We start from the raw sequence: 19,893 nt of genomic DNA, 5'->3' as shown, positions 1-19,893 counted from the left end.
CCAATCACATCGCAAACTAGAGAACATTACCAAACCCTACACTCCGTATTTTCCTCTGGCTGCCCCACCACCACAGAAAGCACTGAACTTGGCTGAAACATATGCATTTTGGAGCTGCATTACTCAAGAAAGAAAAGTAGAGACCATGTTTGTATGCGGCTTTATTAATTATTATTTTTTTAGATTGTTTGCAAACTGATATGTGACACGTATTAATGCACAAAATAACTAAACAGGGTGGGCTCAAAACAGGTGGGGCTCTGCCCTGATTGACAGGTCGCCACTGGCCCTATATAGATGTCCGAGCCATATGTAAACAATATGTAGATGTCCTAACCGACTTGCCAAAACTATAGTTTGTTAACAACACATTTGTGGAGTGGTTGAAAAACTAGTTTTAAAGACTTCAACCTAAGTGTATGTTAACTTCCGACTTTTTATACAGTATATTTATATCCAGTTGAAGTTGGAAGTTTACATACACCTGAGCCAAATACATTTAAACTCAGTTTTTCCACAATTCCTGACATTTTATCCTAGTAAAAATTCCCTGTCTTAGGTCAGTTAGGATCACCACTTTATTTTAAGAATGTGAAATGTCAGAATAATAGTAGAGAGAATGATTTATTTCAGCTTTCATTTCTTTCATCATATTCCCAGTGGGTCAGAAGTTTGCATACACTTAATTAGTATTTGGTAGCATTGCCTTTAAAGTGTTTATATTGGGTCAAACGTTTCGGGTAGTCTTCCACAAGCATCCCACAATAAGTTGGGTAAATTTTGTCCCATTCCTCCTGACAGAGCTGGTATAACTGAGTCAGGTTTGTAGGCCTCCTTGCTCGCACACACTTTATCAGTTCTGCCCACAAATGTTCTATAGGATTGAGGTCAGGGCTTTGTGATGGCCACTCCAATACCTTGACTTTGTTGTCCTTAAGCCATTTTGCCAAAACTTTGGAAGTATGGTTGGGGTCATTGTCCATTTGGAAGACCCATTTGCGACCAAGCTTTAACTTCCAGACTGATGTCTTGAGATGTTGCTTCAATATATCCACATAATTTTCCTACCTCATCTATTTTGTGAAGTGCACCAGTCCCTCCTGCAGCAAAGCACCCCCACAACATGATGCTGCCACCCCCGTGCTTCACGGTTGGGATGGTGTTTTTCGGCTTGCAAGCCTCCCCCTTTTTCCTCCAAACATGACGATGGTCATTATGGCCAAACAGTTCTATTTTTGTTTCATCAGACCAGAGGACATTTCTCCAAAAAGTACAATCTTTGTCCAGATGTGCAGTTACAAACTGTAGCTTGACTTTTTTATGGAGGTTTTGGAGCAGTGGCTTCTTCCTTGCTGTGCAGCCTTTCAGGTGATGTCGATAAAGGACTTGTTTTACTGTGGATAAAGATACTTCTGTACCTGTTTCCTCCAGCATCTTCACAAAGTCCTTTTCTGTTGTTCTGGGATTGATTTGCACTTTTCGTACCAAAGTACGATCATCTCTAGGAGACAGAATGCGTATCCTTCCTGAGCGGTATGACGGCTGGTGTCCCATGGTGTTTATACTTGCATACTATTGTTTGTACAGATGAACGTGGTACCTTCAGGCGTTTGGAAATTGCTCCCAAGGATGAACAAGACTTGTGGAGGTCTACCATTTTTTTCTGAGGTCTTGGCTGATTTCTTTAGATTTTCCCATGAAGTCAAGCAAAGAGGTTCTGAGTTTGAAGGTAGGCCTTGAAATACATCCACAGGTACACCTCCAATTGACTCAAATGACGTCAATTAGCCTATCAGAAGCTTCTAAAGCCATGGCATAATTTTCTGGAATTTTCCAAGCTGTTTAAAGGCACATTCAACTTAGTGTATGTTGACTTCTGACCAACTGGAATTGTGATACAGTGAATTATAAGTGAAATAATCTGTCTGTAAACAATTGTTGGAAAAATTACTTTAAGAAATTTGTAGAGTGGTTGAAAAACGAGTTTTAATGACTCCAACCTAAGTGTATGTAAACTTCCGACTTCAACTGTGTCCTATATATATATATATATATATATATATATTGATGTCCTAGCCCTATATACATTAATTATAGATGTCCTAGCCCTAAATATATATATTTATATATAATGTCCTAGCCTACCTCTTTCAGGTAATACATTCAATTCAGTATTAGCCTTATATATATGTTAATTAATGATGGATTATGTCTAATAAGCTTCTAATTTATAGCTTCTGTCTCTTGCGTAATACCCAAGCGCCTGAGCTCTGCTCACCTCCCCTTTAAAAAAACGTTCCTTAGCTCTTGGTCCCATGCAGGAAAAACTAGAATAGCTTGTTGGATATACATTTTTTTTTAGCATTTCTTATACCAATAGAAGGATCCTTCTTTTCTGCCGAATGTTACAATACAGCAGCCAATAGAACGAAGCACGAATGACCGATGACGATAGACTATAGCAGTTATTTATTCAGACCCATAAACATTCAATATCCGTGAAGAGAATTGAGGGCCTATATAGCTAGCATAATAACTGCTTATGAAGAATAGAAGTCTATTGTTTAGGGACAGAAGATAGATAGAGTTTTTTTTTACATTTTAACTGCTAAGTTTACCATCCCGGGGTCTCTGTCGGGGCTTTGTTCTTCAGCCGTTCTTATTCTCTCACTCTCTTTCTCTCCCCTCCTCCATCTCTCCCCTCCTCCTTCTCTCCCCTCCTCCATCTCTCCCCTCCTCCTTCTCTCCCCTCCTCCATCTCTCCCCTCCTCCATCTCTCCCCTCCTCCTTCTCTCCCCTCCTCCATCTCTCCCCTCCTCCTTCTCTCCCCTCCTCCTTCTCTCCCCTCCTCCTTCTCTCCCCTCCTTTCCCTTTAGAGTGTCTTGCTGAGTTTGCGGAGCATTCTATCACTGGCCTCCATCTGAGCCTTGCTGTCCAGCAGTTGTTCTAGCTGTCTTCTCATCTGAGCCATGTCCAGCTGGGTGGCTTGACACTGTTAATAAATCAATCAATCAAAAATCAATCAATCAACCAAACGTCAGTCAGTCTACCTAAATAATCTACGCATCCAGCCATACCTCACCTGTTCTCTCAAGCACGCCGACTCCTCCCGCAGTGCGGCGGCGGCCACAGCTAGCTGCTCACTACGCTCCCGACACTGGGACTGCATCTTCACTGCGTCTGTTAAGAGGGACTCGACGCTCACTGCTACGGAGTCACACTGGTCCTTAGACATGGTGGTGATGGTGATGGGTGGTCTATATAGGTGGAGAGAGGGACGGATGGGAGGGATTTAGAGACTGGTCCTTTGACATGGTGGTGATGGTGATGGGTGGTCTATATAGGTGGAGAGAGGGACGGATGGGAGGGATTTAGAGACTGGTCCTTTGACATGGTGGTGATGGGTGGTCTATATAGGTGGAGAGAGGGACGGATGGGAGGGATTTAGAGACTGGTCCTTTGACATGGTGGTGATGGTGATGGGTGGTCTATATAGGTGGAGAGAGGGACGGGTGGGAGGGATTTAGAGACTGGTCCTTTGACATGGTGGTGATGGTGATGGGTGGTCTATATAGGTGGAGAGAGGGAAGGAAGGAGAGAGAAAGTAGAAGAATTTGTGTCTGAAAAGCTTTAAAATGTACATATGTCTAATGCTCCTCTCTTTAAACACTGGACACTCACTCAAACACTAGAGGGCTGGGGCCCGTACGGCCAGAGTTTAGCCCGGCATCTGAAGATTACAGGGGCTTGGCTCTCACCACCGAGACCCTGGCATAACAACCAGGGCAGACCGTGTGCATGTTTGCCTGCCTGTCTGTCTGCGTGTGTGAGTATCGTGATGAGACATAGACAGCCGGGCCACCCCCTATAACCTGTGTGCAAACAAGGTCAAGGTGTGTGTGAGTGGAACTCTACAAACAGTCACGCTAACCTATAGGTACCGCGGGACTCTACAAACAGTCACGCTAACCTATAGGTACCGCGGGACTCTACAGTCATGCTAACCTATTGGTACCGCTGGACTCTACAGTCATGCTAACCTATAGGTACCGCGGGACTCTACAGTCATGCTAACCTATAGGTACCGCGGGACTCTACAGTCATGCTAACCTATAGGTACCGCGGGACTCTACAGTCATGCTAACCTATAGGTACCGCGGGACTCTACAGTCATGCTAACCTATAGGTACCGCGGGACTCTACAGTCATGCTAACCTATAGGTACCGCGGGACTCTACAGTCATGCTAACCTATAGGTACCGCGGGACTCTACAGTCATGCTAACCTATAGGTACCGCGGGACTCTACAGTCATGCTAACCTATAGGTACCGCTGGACTCTACAGTCATGCTAACCTATAGGTACCGCTGGACTCTACAGTCATGCTAACCTATAGGTACCGCTGGACTCTACAGTCATGCTAACCTATAGGTACCGCGGGACTTTACAGTCATGCTAACCTATAGGTACCGCTAGACTCTACAAACTGTAATGCTAACCTATAGGTACCGCTGGACTCTACAGTCATGCTAACCTATAGGTACCGCTGGACTCTACAGTCATGCTAACCTATAGGTACCGCGGGACTCTACAGTCATGCTAACCTATAGGTACCGCTGGACTCTACAGTCATGCTAACCTATAGGTACCGCTGGACTCTACAGTCATGCTAACCTAGAGATACCGCGGGACTCTACAGTCATGCTAACCTATAGGTACCGCTGGACTCTACAGTCATGCTAACCTATAGGTACCGCTGGACTCTACAGTCATGCTAACCTAGAGATACCGCGGGACTCTACAGTCATGCTAACCTATAGGTACCGCTGGACTCTACAGTCATGCTAACCTATAGGTACCGCTGGACTCTACAAACTGTAATGCTAACCTATAGGTACCGCTGGACTCTACAGTCATGCTAACCTATAGGTACCGCTGGACTCTACAGTCATGCTAACCTATAGGTACCGCTGGACTCTACAGTCATGCTAACCTATAGGTACCGCTGGACTCTACAGTCATGCTAACCTATAGATACCGCTGGACTCTACAGTGATGCTAACCTATAGGTACCGCTGGACTCTACAGTCATGCTAACCTATAGGTACCGCTGGACTCTACAGTCATGCTAACCTATAGATACCGCTGGACTCTACAGTCATGCTAACCTATAGGTACCGCTGGACTCTACAGTCATGCTAACCTATAGATACCGCTGGACTCTACAGTCATGCTAACCTATAGATACCGCTGGACTCTACAGTCATGCTAACCTATAGGTACCGCTGGACTCTACAGTCATGCTAACCTATAGATACCGCTGGACTCTACAGTCATGCTAACCTATAGGTACCGCTGGACTCTACAGTCATGCTAACCTATAGGTACCGCTGGACTCTACAGTCATGCTAACCTATAGGTACCGCGGGACTCTACAGTCATGCTAACCTATAGGTACCGCTGGACTCTACAGTCATGCTAACCTATAGGTACCGCTGGACTCTACAAACTGTAATGCTAACCTATTGGTACCGCTGGACTCTACAGTCATGCTAACCTATAGGTACCGCTGGACTCTACAGTCATGCTAACCTATAGGTACCGCTGGACTCTACAGTCATGCTAACCTATAGGTACCGCTGGACTCTACAGTCATGCTAACCTATAGATACCGCTGGACTCTACAGTCATGCTAACCTATAGGTACCGCTGGACTCTACAGTCATGCTAACCTATAGGTACCGCTGGACTCTACAAACTGTAATGCTAACCTATTGGTACCGCTGGACTCTACAGTCATGCTAACCTATAGGTACCGCTGGACTCTACAGTCATGCTAACCTATTGGTACCGCTGGACTCTACAGTCATGCTAACCTATAGGTACCGCTGGACTCTACAGTCATGCTAACCTATAGGTACCGCTGGACTCTACAGTCATGCTAACCTATAGGTACCGCTGGACTCTACAGTCATGCTAACCTATAGGTACCGCTGGACTCTACAAACAGTCATGATAACCTATATGTACCGCTGGACTCTACAGTCATGCTAACCTATAGGTACCGCTGGACTCTACAGTCATGCTAACCTATAGGTACCGCTGGACTCTGCAAACTGTAATGCTAACCTATAGATACCGCTGGACTCTACAAACAGTCATGCTAACCTATAGGTACCGCTGGACTCTACAGTCATGCTAACCTATAGGTACCGCGGGACTCTACAGTCATGCTAACCTATAGGTACCGCTGGACTCTACAAACTGTAATGCTAACCTATAGATACCGCTGGACTCTACAAACAGTCATGCTAACCTATATGTACCGCTGGACTCTACAGTCATGCTAACCTATAGGTACCGCGGGACTCTACAGTCATGCTAACCTATAGGTACCGCTGGACTCTACAGTCACGCTAACCTATAGGTACCGCTGGACTCTACAGTCATGCTAACCTATAGGTACCGCTGGACTCTACAGTCATGCTAACCTATAGGTACCGCGGGACTCTACAGTCATGCTAACCTATAGGTACCGCTGGACTCTACAGTCATGCTAACCTATAGGTACCGCTGGACTCTACAGTCATGCTAACCTATAGATACCGCTGGACTCTACAGTCATGCTAACCTATAGGTACCGCTGGACTCTACAGTCATGCTAACCTATAGGTACCGCTGGACTCTACAGTCATGCTAACCTATAGGTACCGCTGGACTCTACAAACTGTAATGCTAACCTATAGGTACCGCTGGACTCTACAGTCATGCTAACCTATAGGTACCGCTGGACTCTACAAACTGTAATGCTAACCTATAGGTACCGCTGGACTCTACAGTCATGCTAACCTATAGGTACCGCTGGACTCTACAGTCATGCTAACCTATAGGTACCGCTGGACTCTACAGTCATGCTAACCTATAGGTACCGCGGGACTCTACAAACTGTAATGCTAACCTATAGGTACCGCTGGACTCTACAGTCATGCTAACCTATAGGTACCGCTGGACTCTACAAACTGTAATGCTAACCTATAGGTACCGCTGGACTCTACAGTCATGCTAACCTATAGGTACCGCTGGACTCTACAGTCATGCTAACCTATAGGTACCGCTGGACTCTACAGTCATGCTAACCTATAGGTACCGCGGGACTCTACAAACTGTAATGCTAACCTATAGGTACCGCTGGACTCTACAGTCATGCTAACCTATAGGTACCGCTGGACTCTACAGTCATGCTAACCTATAGGTACCGCTGGACTGAGTGATCTGTGTCTACCAGTAGCCTGAGAGGCTTTACTCCTGGTTAATCTACCCTTCATCCTCCCTCTCTCTCTCTCTCTTATTCTCTCTCTCCCTGCTGGCTTTTTCTGGGCTTTCAAACACACGTCAGGTGTACAACAAATAAAGACATTAACATTCGAAATGAATTTAAACAGTGAAGTGAAAAGCAGCATTCAGTCACACTACAGCCTTTTGTAGGCTATTTGTCCATTAGTTCCATTGCAATTAACAAGACTTGTCTGCAATATTTGACAACATTAAACCTTACCAAAGAACGGCAGGTGCAGGTTCAATAAGGAGCACCTTGTTCAGGTAGGTAGATCCTCAGCTAGATGTATTATCCCGTGTTCTGGCGGCGCAGGTTCAAATCAACAGCATCTCTTCCCTCCTCTCCCTTCAACAGCGTGTCGTCGTCCCTCTCTCCCTCGAATTATGCTGGAGCACGCACGACAATTAATACGACAAGATGAGAGGGAGAGCGAGAGAGCGAGAGAGCGAGTTATTAGCCTACATATGAGTTTATAGGACGATGCCAGCATAGATGTAATATTTATACTGTAAAGAAAGAATAATGAGTGACACTGACTGCAGACTGACCAGAATAGAAACATCCAACGTTGTTGTAAAAGCTATTGGTCGCTAAATCTGGAGAGATGTCGGACCATGTAAAAAACATATTTATAACTGAATGGTCGGTCTTGTTCTGTTCTGTTCATCCTGGATATTACTTCTACTGGAATACAGGGAACAGACAGATTATCATCTGTATTTTAAAATGACCAGAAGTAGAAGTAATATCCAGGATGGTAATGAACATCCTGAGTATTACTTCTACTACTGGTCATTACCATGCTGTATATTACGTGTGTGAGTCGTGAGTTATAACGTGTTACCTGCCCACCATGGTCATTACCACTGCCTTATTCCTTACTGCTGTAATCATAAAGTGCAAACAACCTTTATGAGACCTATCTATTTTGGAGTCGTCAGAGTTTCTGCTTTCAACATTGTCTTCGAATATATTAGTCAGGGAAACATGGTAGGTGTGTTTAATATATATATATGTTTTTATTGTTTAACCTGTTAGGCCAGTGGAGAATAAGTTCTCATTTACAAATGCGACCAGGCCAAGTCCTGATTTACAACTGCGACCTATTTGTGGGGGGAGATAGAGACACGCACGCTGTCGAAAAATAGGAATAAATCCCAAATTGAAGTTTAAATACCTCGGTTTAGGATTTTTATTGGTTTATGTCTACCGTTTTTTTCTCCAGTATTCTGATTTTGTTACCTACACACCAGGAACAGACGCTATTTAGGTTTACAGGACATTTTAAACAGCGCTGCCTCTCATTTCTTGTTTTATTTGAACATGGTTGTATTTTGTCCTAAATTGTAGGACTGTGATGACAAACGTGACAAATTTACAACATTTCTCTGGCAAGGTGTGAACAGCTCTTATCAGCCCTCTGCACCGCGCCACCAAGTCTTATTTGAGGTGAATGGAGCTCCATCTGGTGGAGGAAAGCAGTACTGCACCAGAGGACGTCAAAGGGGACCGGCTTTAAATAAAACAAATCCAAGATGGCGACTTGTGTGAGTATTAAGCACAAATGTATTTTGGTTTAGTTTCCCCTCTTGTTGGTAAGATTTTCTGCTGTTTTAAAAATGTGAAAGTTCAACAGACACACACTAAACCCAAGTCCTCTCAGCTCTGAGTAGAAGTGGATTATGAGATACAGATTTCGGCCCAGTTTAGTTTCTACTAGCCTAGCAAAGACTGACGATAGAAGAGAGGAGGGGGAAACCACACCAGTCACAGCACCGCTACTCTCCATAACCCCCAGCCTGCCCTGCTGCTCGGTAAAAGGCAAATATTAGCAGCTTTTAGATGGTACATCAGAGAGCTATGTGTGTATAGAGTTGTGTTGATTGTTTTAAGCATATTTGAGTCTTATCAGGGTGTTTCCAGAGTATAACCGTGTATGAGATTGCTAATCTAGACTCGTCCTAGAAATGATGTCTGTTAAGACTAACTGTTTGTGCTTGCTTCGGCAGCACATATACTAAAATTGGAGCGATACAGAGAAGATTAGCATGGCCCCTTGTGCGAAGATGACACGCAAAATCGTGAAGCGTTCCCAATTTTGTCCCTCGGTGTAGTTTTGTCTTTTTCAGACCTTTTGAAACTTTGTTTACTGTATTCATTGTGTGGTGGAGAAAGCAGGCACTTCGTGTGGCTGTTGGCTACCTCTAGTGGTCATGTTGGGTAACAGGACTGCTGAACTAAACACAAAGTCAGACAGCTGTGTCCCTATTGACAGGATATTGTTCACGAGTGGAGCTTGTGCCACCAGGATTTAGCAAATTCAAGCGGGGTATTTTCTACCAAGGATGAACATATTTGTTGACCCGGTATGGAGTCCTGACACGGCTGCTGTATTTAGCCTTGAATCGTTGTTTTTTTAATGAATTATCTTACCGTGAGAACCTGTCACTTTTTGTCAAGTCGCTCACCCTCGTCAGGATTCAAACTTGTAGAAGGTTTGTCTAAATGTGTTTAAGCCGAAACACCACAGGAGTTTCATCTTGTTTATGGGTGATTTAGAGACTACGGGAACTTCTATGTCTCCGGGTCAATCTGGGGGTTTTGATTAAAAGTTTATATTCTTTAATATTCTCTTTACAATTACCCCAGACTTTAACACCAAGTATTTATAGCTACTTTTCAGATGCATTTTATACCTAAATGTCACTGTTTTGCCCTTGTCCTTGTCCCTGACCCAGACTTTTGAGGTTCTACTATGTTTTTCTATGAAATAACATTTATATAATGTGTAATTGGTATCTACTAGAGAAAGAATCGATTAAATAAAATATATCAATATTCATTATGAGTATGCCCTTTATATTGTTTACACAAAATATAGTTTTCAAGAAAAAGTTAATTTAGTTACCATGGAAACATTGACACTAGGCTTAAACACATTTAGTCAAACCTTCTACAAGTAAATACAGCAGCCGTGTCAGGATTCCATACCGGGTCGACAAATGTTCATCCTTGGTAGAAAATACCCCGCTTGAATTTGCTAAATCCTGGTGGCACAAGCGCCACTCGTGAACAATATCCTGTCAATAGGGACACAGCTGTCTGACTTTGTGTTTAGTTCAGCAGTCCTGTTACCCAACATGACCACTAGAGGTAGCCAACAGCCACACGAAGTGCCTGCTTTCTCCACCACACAATGAATACAGTAAACAACGTTTCAAAAGGTCTGAAAAAGACAAAACTACACCGAGGGACAAAATTGGGAACGCTTCACGATTTTGCGTGTCATCTTTGCACAAGGGGCCATGCTAATCTTCTCTGTATCGTTCCAATTTTAGTATATGTGCTGCCGAAGCAAGCACAAACAGTCAGTCTTAACAGACATCATTTCTAGGACGAGTCTAGATTAGCAATCTCATACACGGTTATACTCTGGAAACACCCTGATAAGACTCAAATATGCTTAAAACAATCGACACAACTCTATACACACATAGCTCTCTGATGTACCATCTAAAAACTGCTAATAGTTGCCTTTTACCGTGCAGCAGGGCAGGCTGGGGGTTATGGAGAGTAGCGGTGCTGTGATTGGTGTGGTTTCCCCCTCCTCTCTTTCCTCGTCAGTCTTTGCTAGGCTAGTAGAAACTAAACTGGGCCGAAATCTGTATCTCGTAACCACTTCTACTCAGAGCTGAGAGGACTTGGGCTTAGTGTGTGTCTGTTGAACTCTCACATTTTTAAAACAGCAGAAAATCTTACCAACGAGGGGAAACTAAACCAAAATACATTTGTGCTCAATACTCACACAATTCGCCATCTTGGATTTGTTTTAATTTAAAGCCGGTCCCCTTTGACGTCCGCTGGTGCAGTACTGCTTTCCTCCACCAGATGGAGCTCCATTCACCTCAAATAAGACTTGGGGGCGCGGTGCAGAGGGCTGATAAGAGCTGTTCACACCTTGCCAGAGAAATGTTGTAAATTTGTCACGTTTGTCATCACAGTCCTACAATTTAGGACACAATACAACCATGTTCAAATAAAACAAGAAATAAGAGGCAGCGCTGTTTAAAATGTCCTGTAAACCTAAATAGCGTCCGTTCCAGGTGTGTAGGTAACAAAATCAGAATACTGGAGAAAAAAACGGTAGACATAAAGCAATACAAATCCTAAACCGAGGTATTTAAACCTCAATTTGGGATTTATTCCTATTTTTCGACAGCGTGCATGTCTCTATCTCCCCCCACAAATAGGTCGCAGTTGTAAGTCAGGACTTGGCCTGGTCGCATTTGTAAATGAGAACTTATTCTCCACTGGCCTAAAAAGTTAAATAATAAAAACTTTATTTTTTTTTAAACACACCTACCATGTTTCACTAAATAATATATTCAAAGACAATGTTGAAAGCAGAAACTCTGACAAGACTCCAAAATAGATAGGTCTCATAAAGGTTGTTTGCACTTTCCGATTACAGCAGTAAGGAATAAGGCAGCGGTAATGACCATGGTGGGCAGGTAACACGTTATAACTCACGACTCACACACGTCCGAGCAAAGCCGTCTAATCTAGCTACTCTGAAGGGAGATGCATGGCCACAGATGGCTAATTATGGCTTTTTCAACAACAGTAGCAAGCAAGTCCTGTCTTACTTAGGTCAGTTAGGATCACCACTTTATTTTAAGAATTTGAAATGTCAGAATAATAGTAGAGAGAATGATTTATTTCAGCTTTTATTTATTTCATCACATTCCCAGTGGGTCAGAAGTTTACATACACTCAATTAGTATTTGGTAGCATTGCCTTCAAATATGTTTAACTTGGGTCAAACGTTTTGGGTAGCCTTCCACAAGCTTCCCACAATAAATTGGGTGACTTTTGGCCCATTATTCCTGACAGAGTTTGTGTAACTGAGTCAGGTTTGTAGGCCTCCTTGCTCGCACATTCTTTTATAGGATTGAGGTCAGAGCTTTGTGATGGCCATTCCAATACCTTGACTTTGTTGTCCTTAAGCCATTTTACCAAATCTTTGGAAGTATGCTTGGGTCATTGTCCATTTGGAAGACCCATTTGCGACCAAGCTTTAACTTCCTGACATGTCTTGAGATGTTGCTTCAATATACCCACATCATTTTTTTCTACCTCATGATGCCATCTATTTTGTGAAGTGCACCAGTCCCTCCTGCAGCAAAGCACCCCCACAACATGATGCTGCCACCCCCACAACATGATGCTGCCACCCCCGTGCTTCACGGTTGGGATGGTGTTCTTCAGCTTGCAAGCCTCCCCATTTTTCCTCCAAACATAACGATGGTCATTATGGCCAAACAGATCTATTTTTGTTTCATCAGACCAGAGGACATTTCTCCAAAAAGTACGATCTTTGTCCCCATGTGCAGTTGCAAGCCGCAGGCTGACTTTTTTATGGCGGTTTTGGGGCAGTGGCTTCTTCCTTGCTGAGCGGCCTTTCAGGTGATGTCGATATGGGACTCGTTTTACTGTTGATATAAATACTTTCGTACCTGTTTCCTCCAATATCTTTACAATGTCCTCTGCTGTTGTTCTGGGATTGATTTGCACTTTTCGCACAAAATTACGTTAATCTCTAGGAGACAGAACACGTCTCCTTCCTGAACGGTATGACGGCTGCATGGTCCCATGGTGTTTATACTTGCGTACTATTGTTTGAACAGATGAACGTGGTACCTTCAGGCGTTTGGAAATTGCTCCCAAGGAAGAACCAGACTCGTTGAGGTCTTGGCTGATTTCTTTAGATTTTCCCATGAATGCAAGCAGAGAGGCACTGAGTTTGAAGGTAGACCTTGAAATTAATCCACAGGTACACCTCCAATTGACTCAAATGATGTCAATTAGCCTATCAGAAGCTTCTAAAGCCATGACATCATTTTCTGGCATTTTCCAAGCTGTTTAAAGGCAGTCATCCTAGTGTATGTAAACTTCTGACCCACTGGAATTGTGATACAGTGAATTATAAGTGAAATAATCTGTCTGTAAACAATTGCTGGAAAAATTCCTTGTGTCATGCACAAAGTAGATGTCCTAACTCACTTGCCAAAACTATAGTTTGTTAACAAGAAATTTGTGGAGTGGTTGAAGAACCGAGTTTTAATGACTCCAACCTAAGTGTTTGTAAACGTCAGACTTCAACTGTGTATGTACAGATTACCTCAACTAGCCTGTACCCCTAAACACTGACTCGGGAACCGGTTCCCCCTGTATATAGCCTCGTTATTGTTATTCTTATTCTGTCACTTTTTATTTTAGTCTACTTGGTAAATATTTTCTTCTTCTTGAACTGCACTGTTGGTTAAGGGCTTGTAAGTAAAGCATTTCACTGTGAAGTCTACACTTGTTGTGTTCGGTGCATGTGACTAATACAGTTTGATTGATGTGTGAATAACCACAAGGCAAAGCAATTATATCCTGGTATATTAAGCAGGTTGACTTTATTATTGGTAACAATCATCGTTATCAGCTGTACCACAAACATCGTTGTCATCACCAACATCGTTGACATCACCAACATCGTTGACATCACCAACATCATTGTCATCACCAACATCGTTGTCATCACCAACATCGTTGACATCACCAACATCATTGTCATCACCAACATCGTTGTCATCACCAACATCGTTGTCATCACCAACATCGTTGTTATCACCAACATCGTTGACATCACCAACATCGTTGACATCACCAACATCGTTGTCATCACCAACATCGTTGTTATCACCAACATCGTTATCACCAACATCGTTGACATCACCAACATCGTTGTCATCACCAACATCGTTGTCATCACCAACATCGTTGTCATTACCGACATCATTGACATCACAAACATCGTTGACATCGTTATCAGCAGTACCATCTGAGGTATAGTAGCATAATCATGAAATTACATTTATTATCAGAAATATATAGAAGAGCTTTACTTTAGTTTGTGTGAATATAAGTGTTAATACCGTTGGGTACTAAAGTAAATACTGTATTGTAGTGCTGGACCATCCATTAATTCCATAGGAAAAGCTGCTGCTGGCGATTTAATTTCAGCCATTTTATCTTATGTAGATCAGTAGTAACCTGATGTCTCGTGAGTCATGAAAGACAGTTACCCACAAACCGACTAGCTGGTCAGCACACGCAAGATTTGGGTTGGAGATTAGTGGAAACCAACCTGGTCAAAATCATCTTAAAATCTGGATATTACTTCTACTACTGGTCATTACCATCCTGGATATTACTTCTACAACTGGTCATTACCATCCTGGATATTACTTCTACTACTGGTCATTACCATGCTGGATATTACTTCTACTACTGGTCATTACCATCCTGGATATTACTTCTACTTCTGGTCATTTTAAAATACAGATGATAATCTGTCTGTTACCTGTATTCTAGGATGGTAATGACCGGTAGTAGAAGTAATATCCAGGATGGTAATGACCAGAAGTAGAAGTAATATCCAGGATGGTAATGACCAGTAGTAGAAGTAATATCCAGGATGGTAATGACCAGAAGTAGAAGTAATATCCAGGATGGTAATGACCAGTAGTAGAAGTAATATCCAGGATGGTAATGACCAGTAGTACAAGTAATATCCAGGATGGTAATGACCAGTAGTAGAAGTAATATCCAGGATGGTAATGACCAGTAGTAGAAGTAATATTAAGGATGGTAATGACCAGTAGTAGAAGTAATATCCAGGATGGTAATGACCAGTAGTAGAAGTAATATTCAGGATGGTAATGACCAGTAGTAGAAGTAAAATCCAGGATGGTAATGACCAGTAGTAGAAGTAATATTCAGGATGGTAATGGTCAGTAGTAGAAATAATATCCAGGATGGTAATGACCAGTAGTAGAAGTAATATCCAGGATGGTAATGACCAGTAGTAGTAGTAATAACAGCACTGTCATTAATAGTATCCTATATAGAGCAGAATAATAACAGTTTAAATATCAGGAGGAATATTTTTTTGACTTGGTGCTTTTTGGGGTCTGACATGGTGCCCGTTAAAAAACTCAAAGTCTTCATCCAAGTTGGCCAAACTCTTTCAGCCATAACAGCAAATGGCCCCGTTTTCTCCCCTCAGAACGGACACACCTCGGTGTCATCCTGGCTAACACATCCTCATGTTTAGACAAAAAAGTGATGTGGACAGCACTGGACTGTTACAATGACTGGAACCCATCAGAGACATTACAAAGACCAGGTCAATGGTACCCTAAACCCTATTCCTCATGCACCCTATTCCCTAGAACCCTATTCCTCATGTAGCCTATTCCCTAGAACCCTATTCCTCATGTACCCTATTTCCTAGAACCCTATTCCTCATGTAGCCTATTCCCTAGAACCCTGTTCCCTAGAACCCTATTCCTAATGTACCCTATTCCCTATAACCCTATTCCCTAGAACCCTATTCCTCATGTAGCCTATTCCCTAGAACCCTATTCCTCATGTACCCTATTCCCTAGAACCCTTTTCCCTATAACCCTATTCCCTAGAACCATATTCCTCATGTACCCTTTTCCCTAGAACCCTATTCCCTAGAACCCTATTCCTCATGTACCCTATTCCCTAGAACCCTATTCCCTAGAACTCTATTTCTCATGTACCCTATTCCCTAGAACCCTATTCCCTAGAACCCTATTCCCTAGATGAGGAATACAGATGTTGCATCTTAATTTGAGCCAGTTTGCTACAACAGGAAAATAAATCTTGTGGATTATAATTAATGGACATTTTTAAAAGGGTTGATAAAACACTTTCGTAAGGGAAAATCAAGTCTTAAATTTAAAAGTGGAAATTAGAAACTTCAGAAGCCTTGGGAACAGGGTGCCACCCTGGCCAGAAAGTACTGTCCTGTTTGTCTAGGGAACAGGGTGCCACCCTGGCCAGAAAGTAGTGCCCTGTTTGTCTAGGGAACAGGGTGCCACCCTGGCCAGAAAGTAGTACCCTGTTTGTCTAGGGAACAGGGTGCCACCCTGGCCAGAAAGTAGTGCCCTGTTTGTCTAGGGAACAGGGTGCCACCCTGGCCAGAAAGTAGTGCCCTGTTTGTCTAGGGAACAGGGTGCCCCCCTGGCCAGAAAGTAGTGCCCTGTTTGTCTAGGGAACAGGGTGCCACCCTGGCCAGAAAGTAGTACCCTGTTTGTCTAGGGAACAGGGTGCCACCCTGGCCAGAAAGTAGTGTCCTGTTTGTCTAGGGAACAGGGTGCCACCCTGGCCAGAAAGTAGTGCCCTGTTTGTCTAGGGAACAGGGTGCCACCCTGGCCAGAAAGTAGTACCCTGTTTGTCTAGGGAACAGGGTGCCACCCTGGCCAGAAAGTAGTGCCCTGTTTGTCTAGGGAACAGGGTGCCACCCTGGCCAGAAAGTAGTGCCCTGTTTGTCTAGGGAACAGGGTGCCCCCCTGGCCAGAAAGTAGTGCCCTGTTTGTCTAGGGAACAGGGTGCCACCCTGGCCAGAAAGTAGTGCCCTGTTTGTCTAGGGAACAGGGTGCCACCCTGGCCAGAAAGTAGTACCCTGTTTGTCTAGGGAACAGGGTGCCACCCTGGCCAGAAAGTAGTACCCTGTTTGTCTAGGGAACAGGGTGCCACCCTGGCCAGAAAGTAGTGCCCTGTTTGTCTAGGGAACAGGGTGCCACCCTGGCCAGAAAGTAGTACCCTGTTTGTCTAGGGAACAGGGTGCCACCCTGGCCAGAAAGTAGTACCCTGTTTGTCTAGGGAACAGGGTGCCACCCTGGCCAGAAAGTAGTACCCTGTTTGTCTAGGGAACAGGGTGCCACCCTGGCCAGAAAGTAGTGTCCTGTTTGTCTAGGGAACAGGGTGCCACCCTGGCCAGAAAGTAGTGTCCTGTTTGTCTAGGGAACAGGGTGCCACCCTGGCCAGAAAGTAGTGTCCTGTTTGTCTAGGGAACAGGGTGCCACCCTGGCCAGAAAGTCGTGTCCTGTTTGTCTAGGGAACAGGGTGCCAACCTGGCCAGAAAGTTGTGTCCTGTTTGTCTAGGGAACAGGGTGCCACCCTGGCCAGAAAGTTGTGTCCCTTTTTGTCTAGGGAACAGGGTGTGATTCGAAGATTGTCTTTCATCATAGTAATAATATAATTGTCAACCTGTCAACATTCGTACTGCAACACAAAGACATTCCGACAGCATAGCGATGACATCACAGCGACAAAATGGAACCAATGTACACGTACGTGGCGACCAGACTAGTGTGCGTGGCGACCAGTGTGCGTGGCGACCAGTGTGCGTGGCACCAGTGTGCGAGGCGACCAGTGTGCGTGGCGACCAGTGTGCGTGGCGACCAGTGTGCTTGGACAAGTGGTGATCTCATGGGAATGCACGTATATGTGTGTGTGTGATTTATCTTGCCACTGTTCTCAGAAAAAGACAAGAGACGACACCAAATCAAAGGCTCAGTGTGTGTGAGCAAGGACCACACGCTGAAAAAAAACCCAGGTCATCCTCTGTTTGTGGTCAAGTTTGTCATTTAGTAGAATGTAATTCTCTCTCCCTCATTGGCTAAACATTGGTGAGGCTAGGATCACAGCCCGCGCACCAGGACCACCTCAGATCGTCATAGAAACCACGAGGATCCAGTAATCCAACCATAGATACCGTTGATTACTGCCACGGGGAGGTTGGCGAGAGAGAGAGAGAGAGAGAGAGAGGGAGCTGCTTGTAACTCAAGCCCAGTTCCTCACCTCGAACTCTGGGTAGATGCAGACAGCGGAGTGGGTGATGGTGCCCTATTCCCAATGTAGTGCCCTACTTTTGACCAGGGCCACATACCATATAAAGGGCAGTATACATACACATAGGGCTGTCCCATAAAGCCTCTGGTCAAAAGTAGTGCACTACTCAGGAAATAGGGTGTAATGTGAGACGCCAAGCAGGCAGACAGTGATAACAAGGCCTATAGGAGGTCAGAGAGGAAGGATCAGATATCCTCCATTTTGTTTTGCTGCGCTGGGTTGTTGGCTGAAGAAGACGGGGTCCAGTGTGATGGAAAATAGATAGCCTCCTATCTGTAGAGGTGACTGTGAACACACACACACACACACACACACACACACACACACACACACACACACACACACAGTTTATAGAAGAACTGGTTCATGATGGCACTCCCAGATGATTGGATGCTCAGTGTCCATGTCTATCCATAGCATGTTGAGCTGTTTCCAGAATGTTCCATCTACTCCCTCTCCTTCAGTTGGTGGAGAACGGAACTCTTGTTCTCCATCCGTTCCGTGGAAGACGAGATAAAAAGAGGAATACACATGCTCTGTTTTTGTCTTTCATCTCCAGCATCCTGTCTTTTCTTTGCCCCGCCTCTTCTCCTCTGTCTCAAAAGAGCAGATCCTAAATGGTGGCGTCCGATGTCCCGTCGCTGAAGGCGACATCCCGTACCCCGCAAACATATTTACCAGCCCTCTTGTTTACCTATTTCAGAGAAACAATTCCGGTCACTAAAATATGGAACAGGGTCCCATTTGGGAAACAGCCATCTTTTTATACAATCACCTACTCCTACAGTGTCTGTCTCCTACAGTGTCTGTCTCCTACAGTGTCTGCCTCCTACAGTGTCTGTCTCCTACAGTGTCTGCCTCCTACAGTGTCTGCCTCCTACAGTGTCTGCCTCCTACAGTGTCTGCCTCCTACAGTGTCTGCCTCCTTCAGTGTCTGCCTCCTACAGTGTCTGCCTCCTACAGTGTCTGCCTCCTACAGTGTCTGCCTCCTACAGTGTCTGTCTCCTACAGTGTCTGTCTCCTACAGTGTCTGCCTCCTACAGTGTCTGCCTCCTACAGTGTCTGCCTCCTACAGTATCTGCCTCCTACAGTATCTGCCTCCTACAGTATCTGCCTCCTACAGTATCTGCCTCCTACAGTATCTGCCTCCTACAGTATCGGTCTCCTACAGTGTCTGTCTCCTACAGTGTCTGCCTCCTACAGTGTCTGTCTCCTACAGTGTCCTTGAAATCTGTAAAACAACATACTCAGACAATATCCTTGCATATATATTGTATCTGGAAAACATTCCAATGTTCAGTCTACTACCCTCCATTTAAAACTTCCCTCTCCTTCTCTCCCTCTCTCCCCCTCTCCCTCTCCCTCTCCCTCTCTCCCTCTCCCTCTCCCCCTCTATTTCTCTCCCACATGGTCTTTTTCTGCAAGTCTTTCGGTCTGCATTTCTCTGTCATATTATCAGACCTCTCTATCTCTGTCATATTATCAGACCTCTCTATCTCTGTCATATTATCAGACCTCTCTATCTCTGTCATATTATCAGACCTCTCTATCTCTGTCATATTATAAGACCTCTCTATCTCTGTCATATTATCAGACCTCTCTATCTCTGTCATATTATCAGACCTCTCTATCTCTGTCATATTATCAGACCTCTCTATCTCTCTGTCATATTATCAGACCTCTCTCTCTCTGTCATATTATCAGACCTCTCTATCTCTGTCATATTATCAGACCTCTCTCTCTCTGTCATATTATCAGACCTCTCTCTCTCTGTCATATTA

At 44.2% G+C, this 19,893-nt stretch overlaps 1 protein-coding gene and 2 non-coding genes across 4 annotated transcripts; 1 reads left to right on the top strand and 2 right to left on the bottom strand.

The window, feature by feature from the left end:
• Positions 1-2,811: 2,811 nt before the first annotated feature.
• LOC149973523 (uncharacterized) lies at positions 2,812-7,722 on the bottom strand. 2 transcript variants are annotated; one of them, XM_090214922.1, is made up of 3 exons: positions 7,556-7,722; positions 3,083-3,257; positions 2,812-2,992 (listed from the first exon to the last, which is right to left on the bottom strand). In XM_090214922.1, the coding sequence occupies exons 2-3, from the start codon at positions 3,233-3,235 to the stop codon at positions 2,873-2,875; spliced, it is 273 nt and encodes a 90-aa protein (XP_090071048.1). In that variant the 5' UTR covers positions 3,236-3,257; positions 7,556-7,722; the 3' UTR covers positions 2,812-2,872. The 2 variants fall into 2 exon arrangements, with proteins under 2 accessions (XP_090071048.1, XP_090071049.1); XM_090214923.1 differs by lacking the exon at positions 7,556-7,722 and having other exon boundaries at positions 3,083-3,867.
• Positions 7,723-9,329: 1,607 nt separating this feature from the next.
• LOC118943008 (U6 spliceosomal RNA) lies at positions 9,330-9,437 on the top strand. Its single transcript, XR_005038745.2, has one exon. It is a non-coding gene; the product is annotated as a U6 spliceosomal RNA (small nuclear RNA).
• A 1,153-nt stretch (positions 9,438-10,590) lies between these two features.
• LOC118943030 (U6 spliceosomal RNA) lies at positions 10,591-10,698 on the bottom strand. Its single transcript, XR_005038766.2, has one exon. It is a non-coding gene; the product is annotated as a U6 spliceosomal RNA (small nuclear RNA).
• Between the last annotated feature and the right edge of the window lie 9,195 nt (positions 10,699-19,893).

Source organism: Oncorhynchus mykiss, chromosome 21 (assembly GCF_057628025.1).
Source record: "Oncorhynchus mykiss isolate SJ-2025 chromosome 21, ASM5762802v1, whole genome shotgun sequence".
NCBI classification, from domain to species: domain Eukaryota; kingdom Metazoa; phylum Chordata; class Actinopteri; order Salmoniformes; family Salmonidae; genus Oncorhynchus; species Oncorhynchus mykiss.
Note: the sequence above shows the minus strand (reverse complement) of the source record. Positions and strands in the feature narration are given on the sequence as shown.

Coding starts and splice junctions, on each gene's coding strand:
- LOC149973523 (XM_090214922.1), bottom strand. CDS start 3,235: ATGTCTAAGGACCAGTGTGACTCCGTAGCAGTGAGCGTCGAGTCCCTC. Junction 2,993..3,082: donor CGGCGTGCTTGAGAGAACAG/GTGAGGTATGGC, acceptor ATTTATTAACAG/TGTCAAGCCACCCAGCTGGA.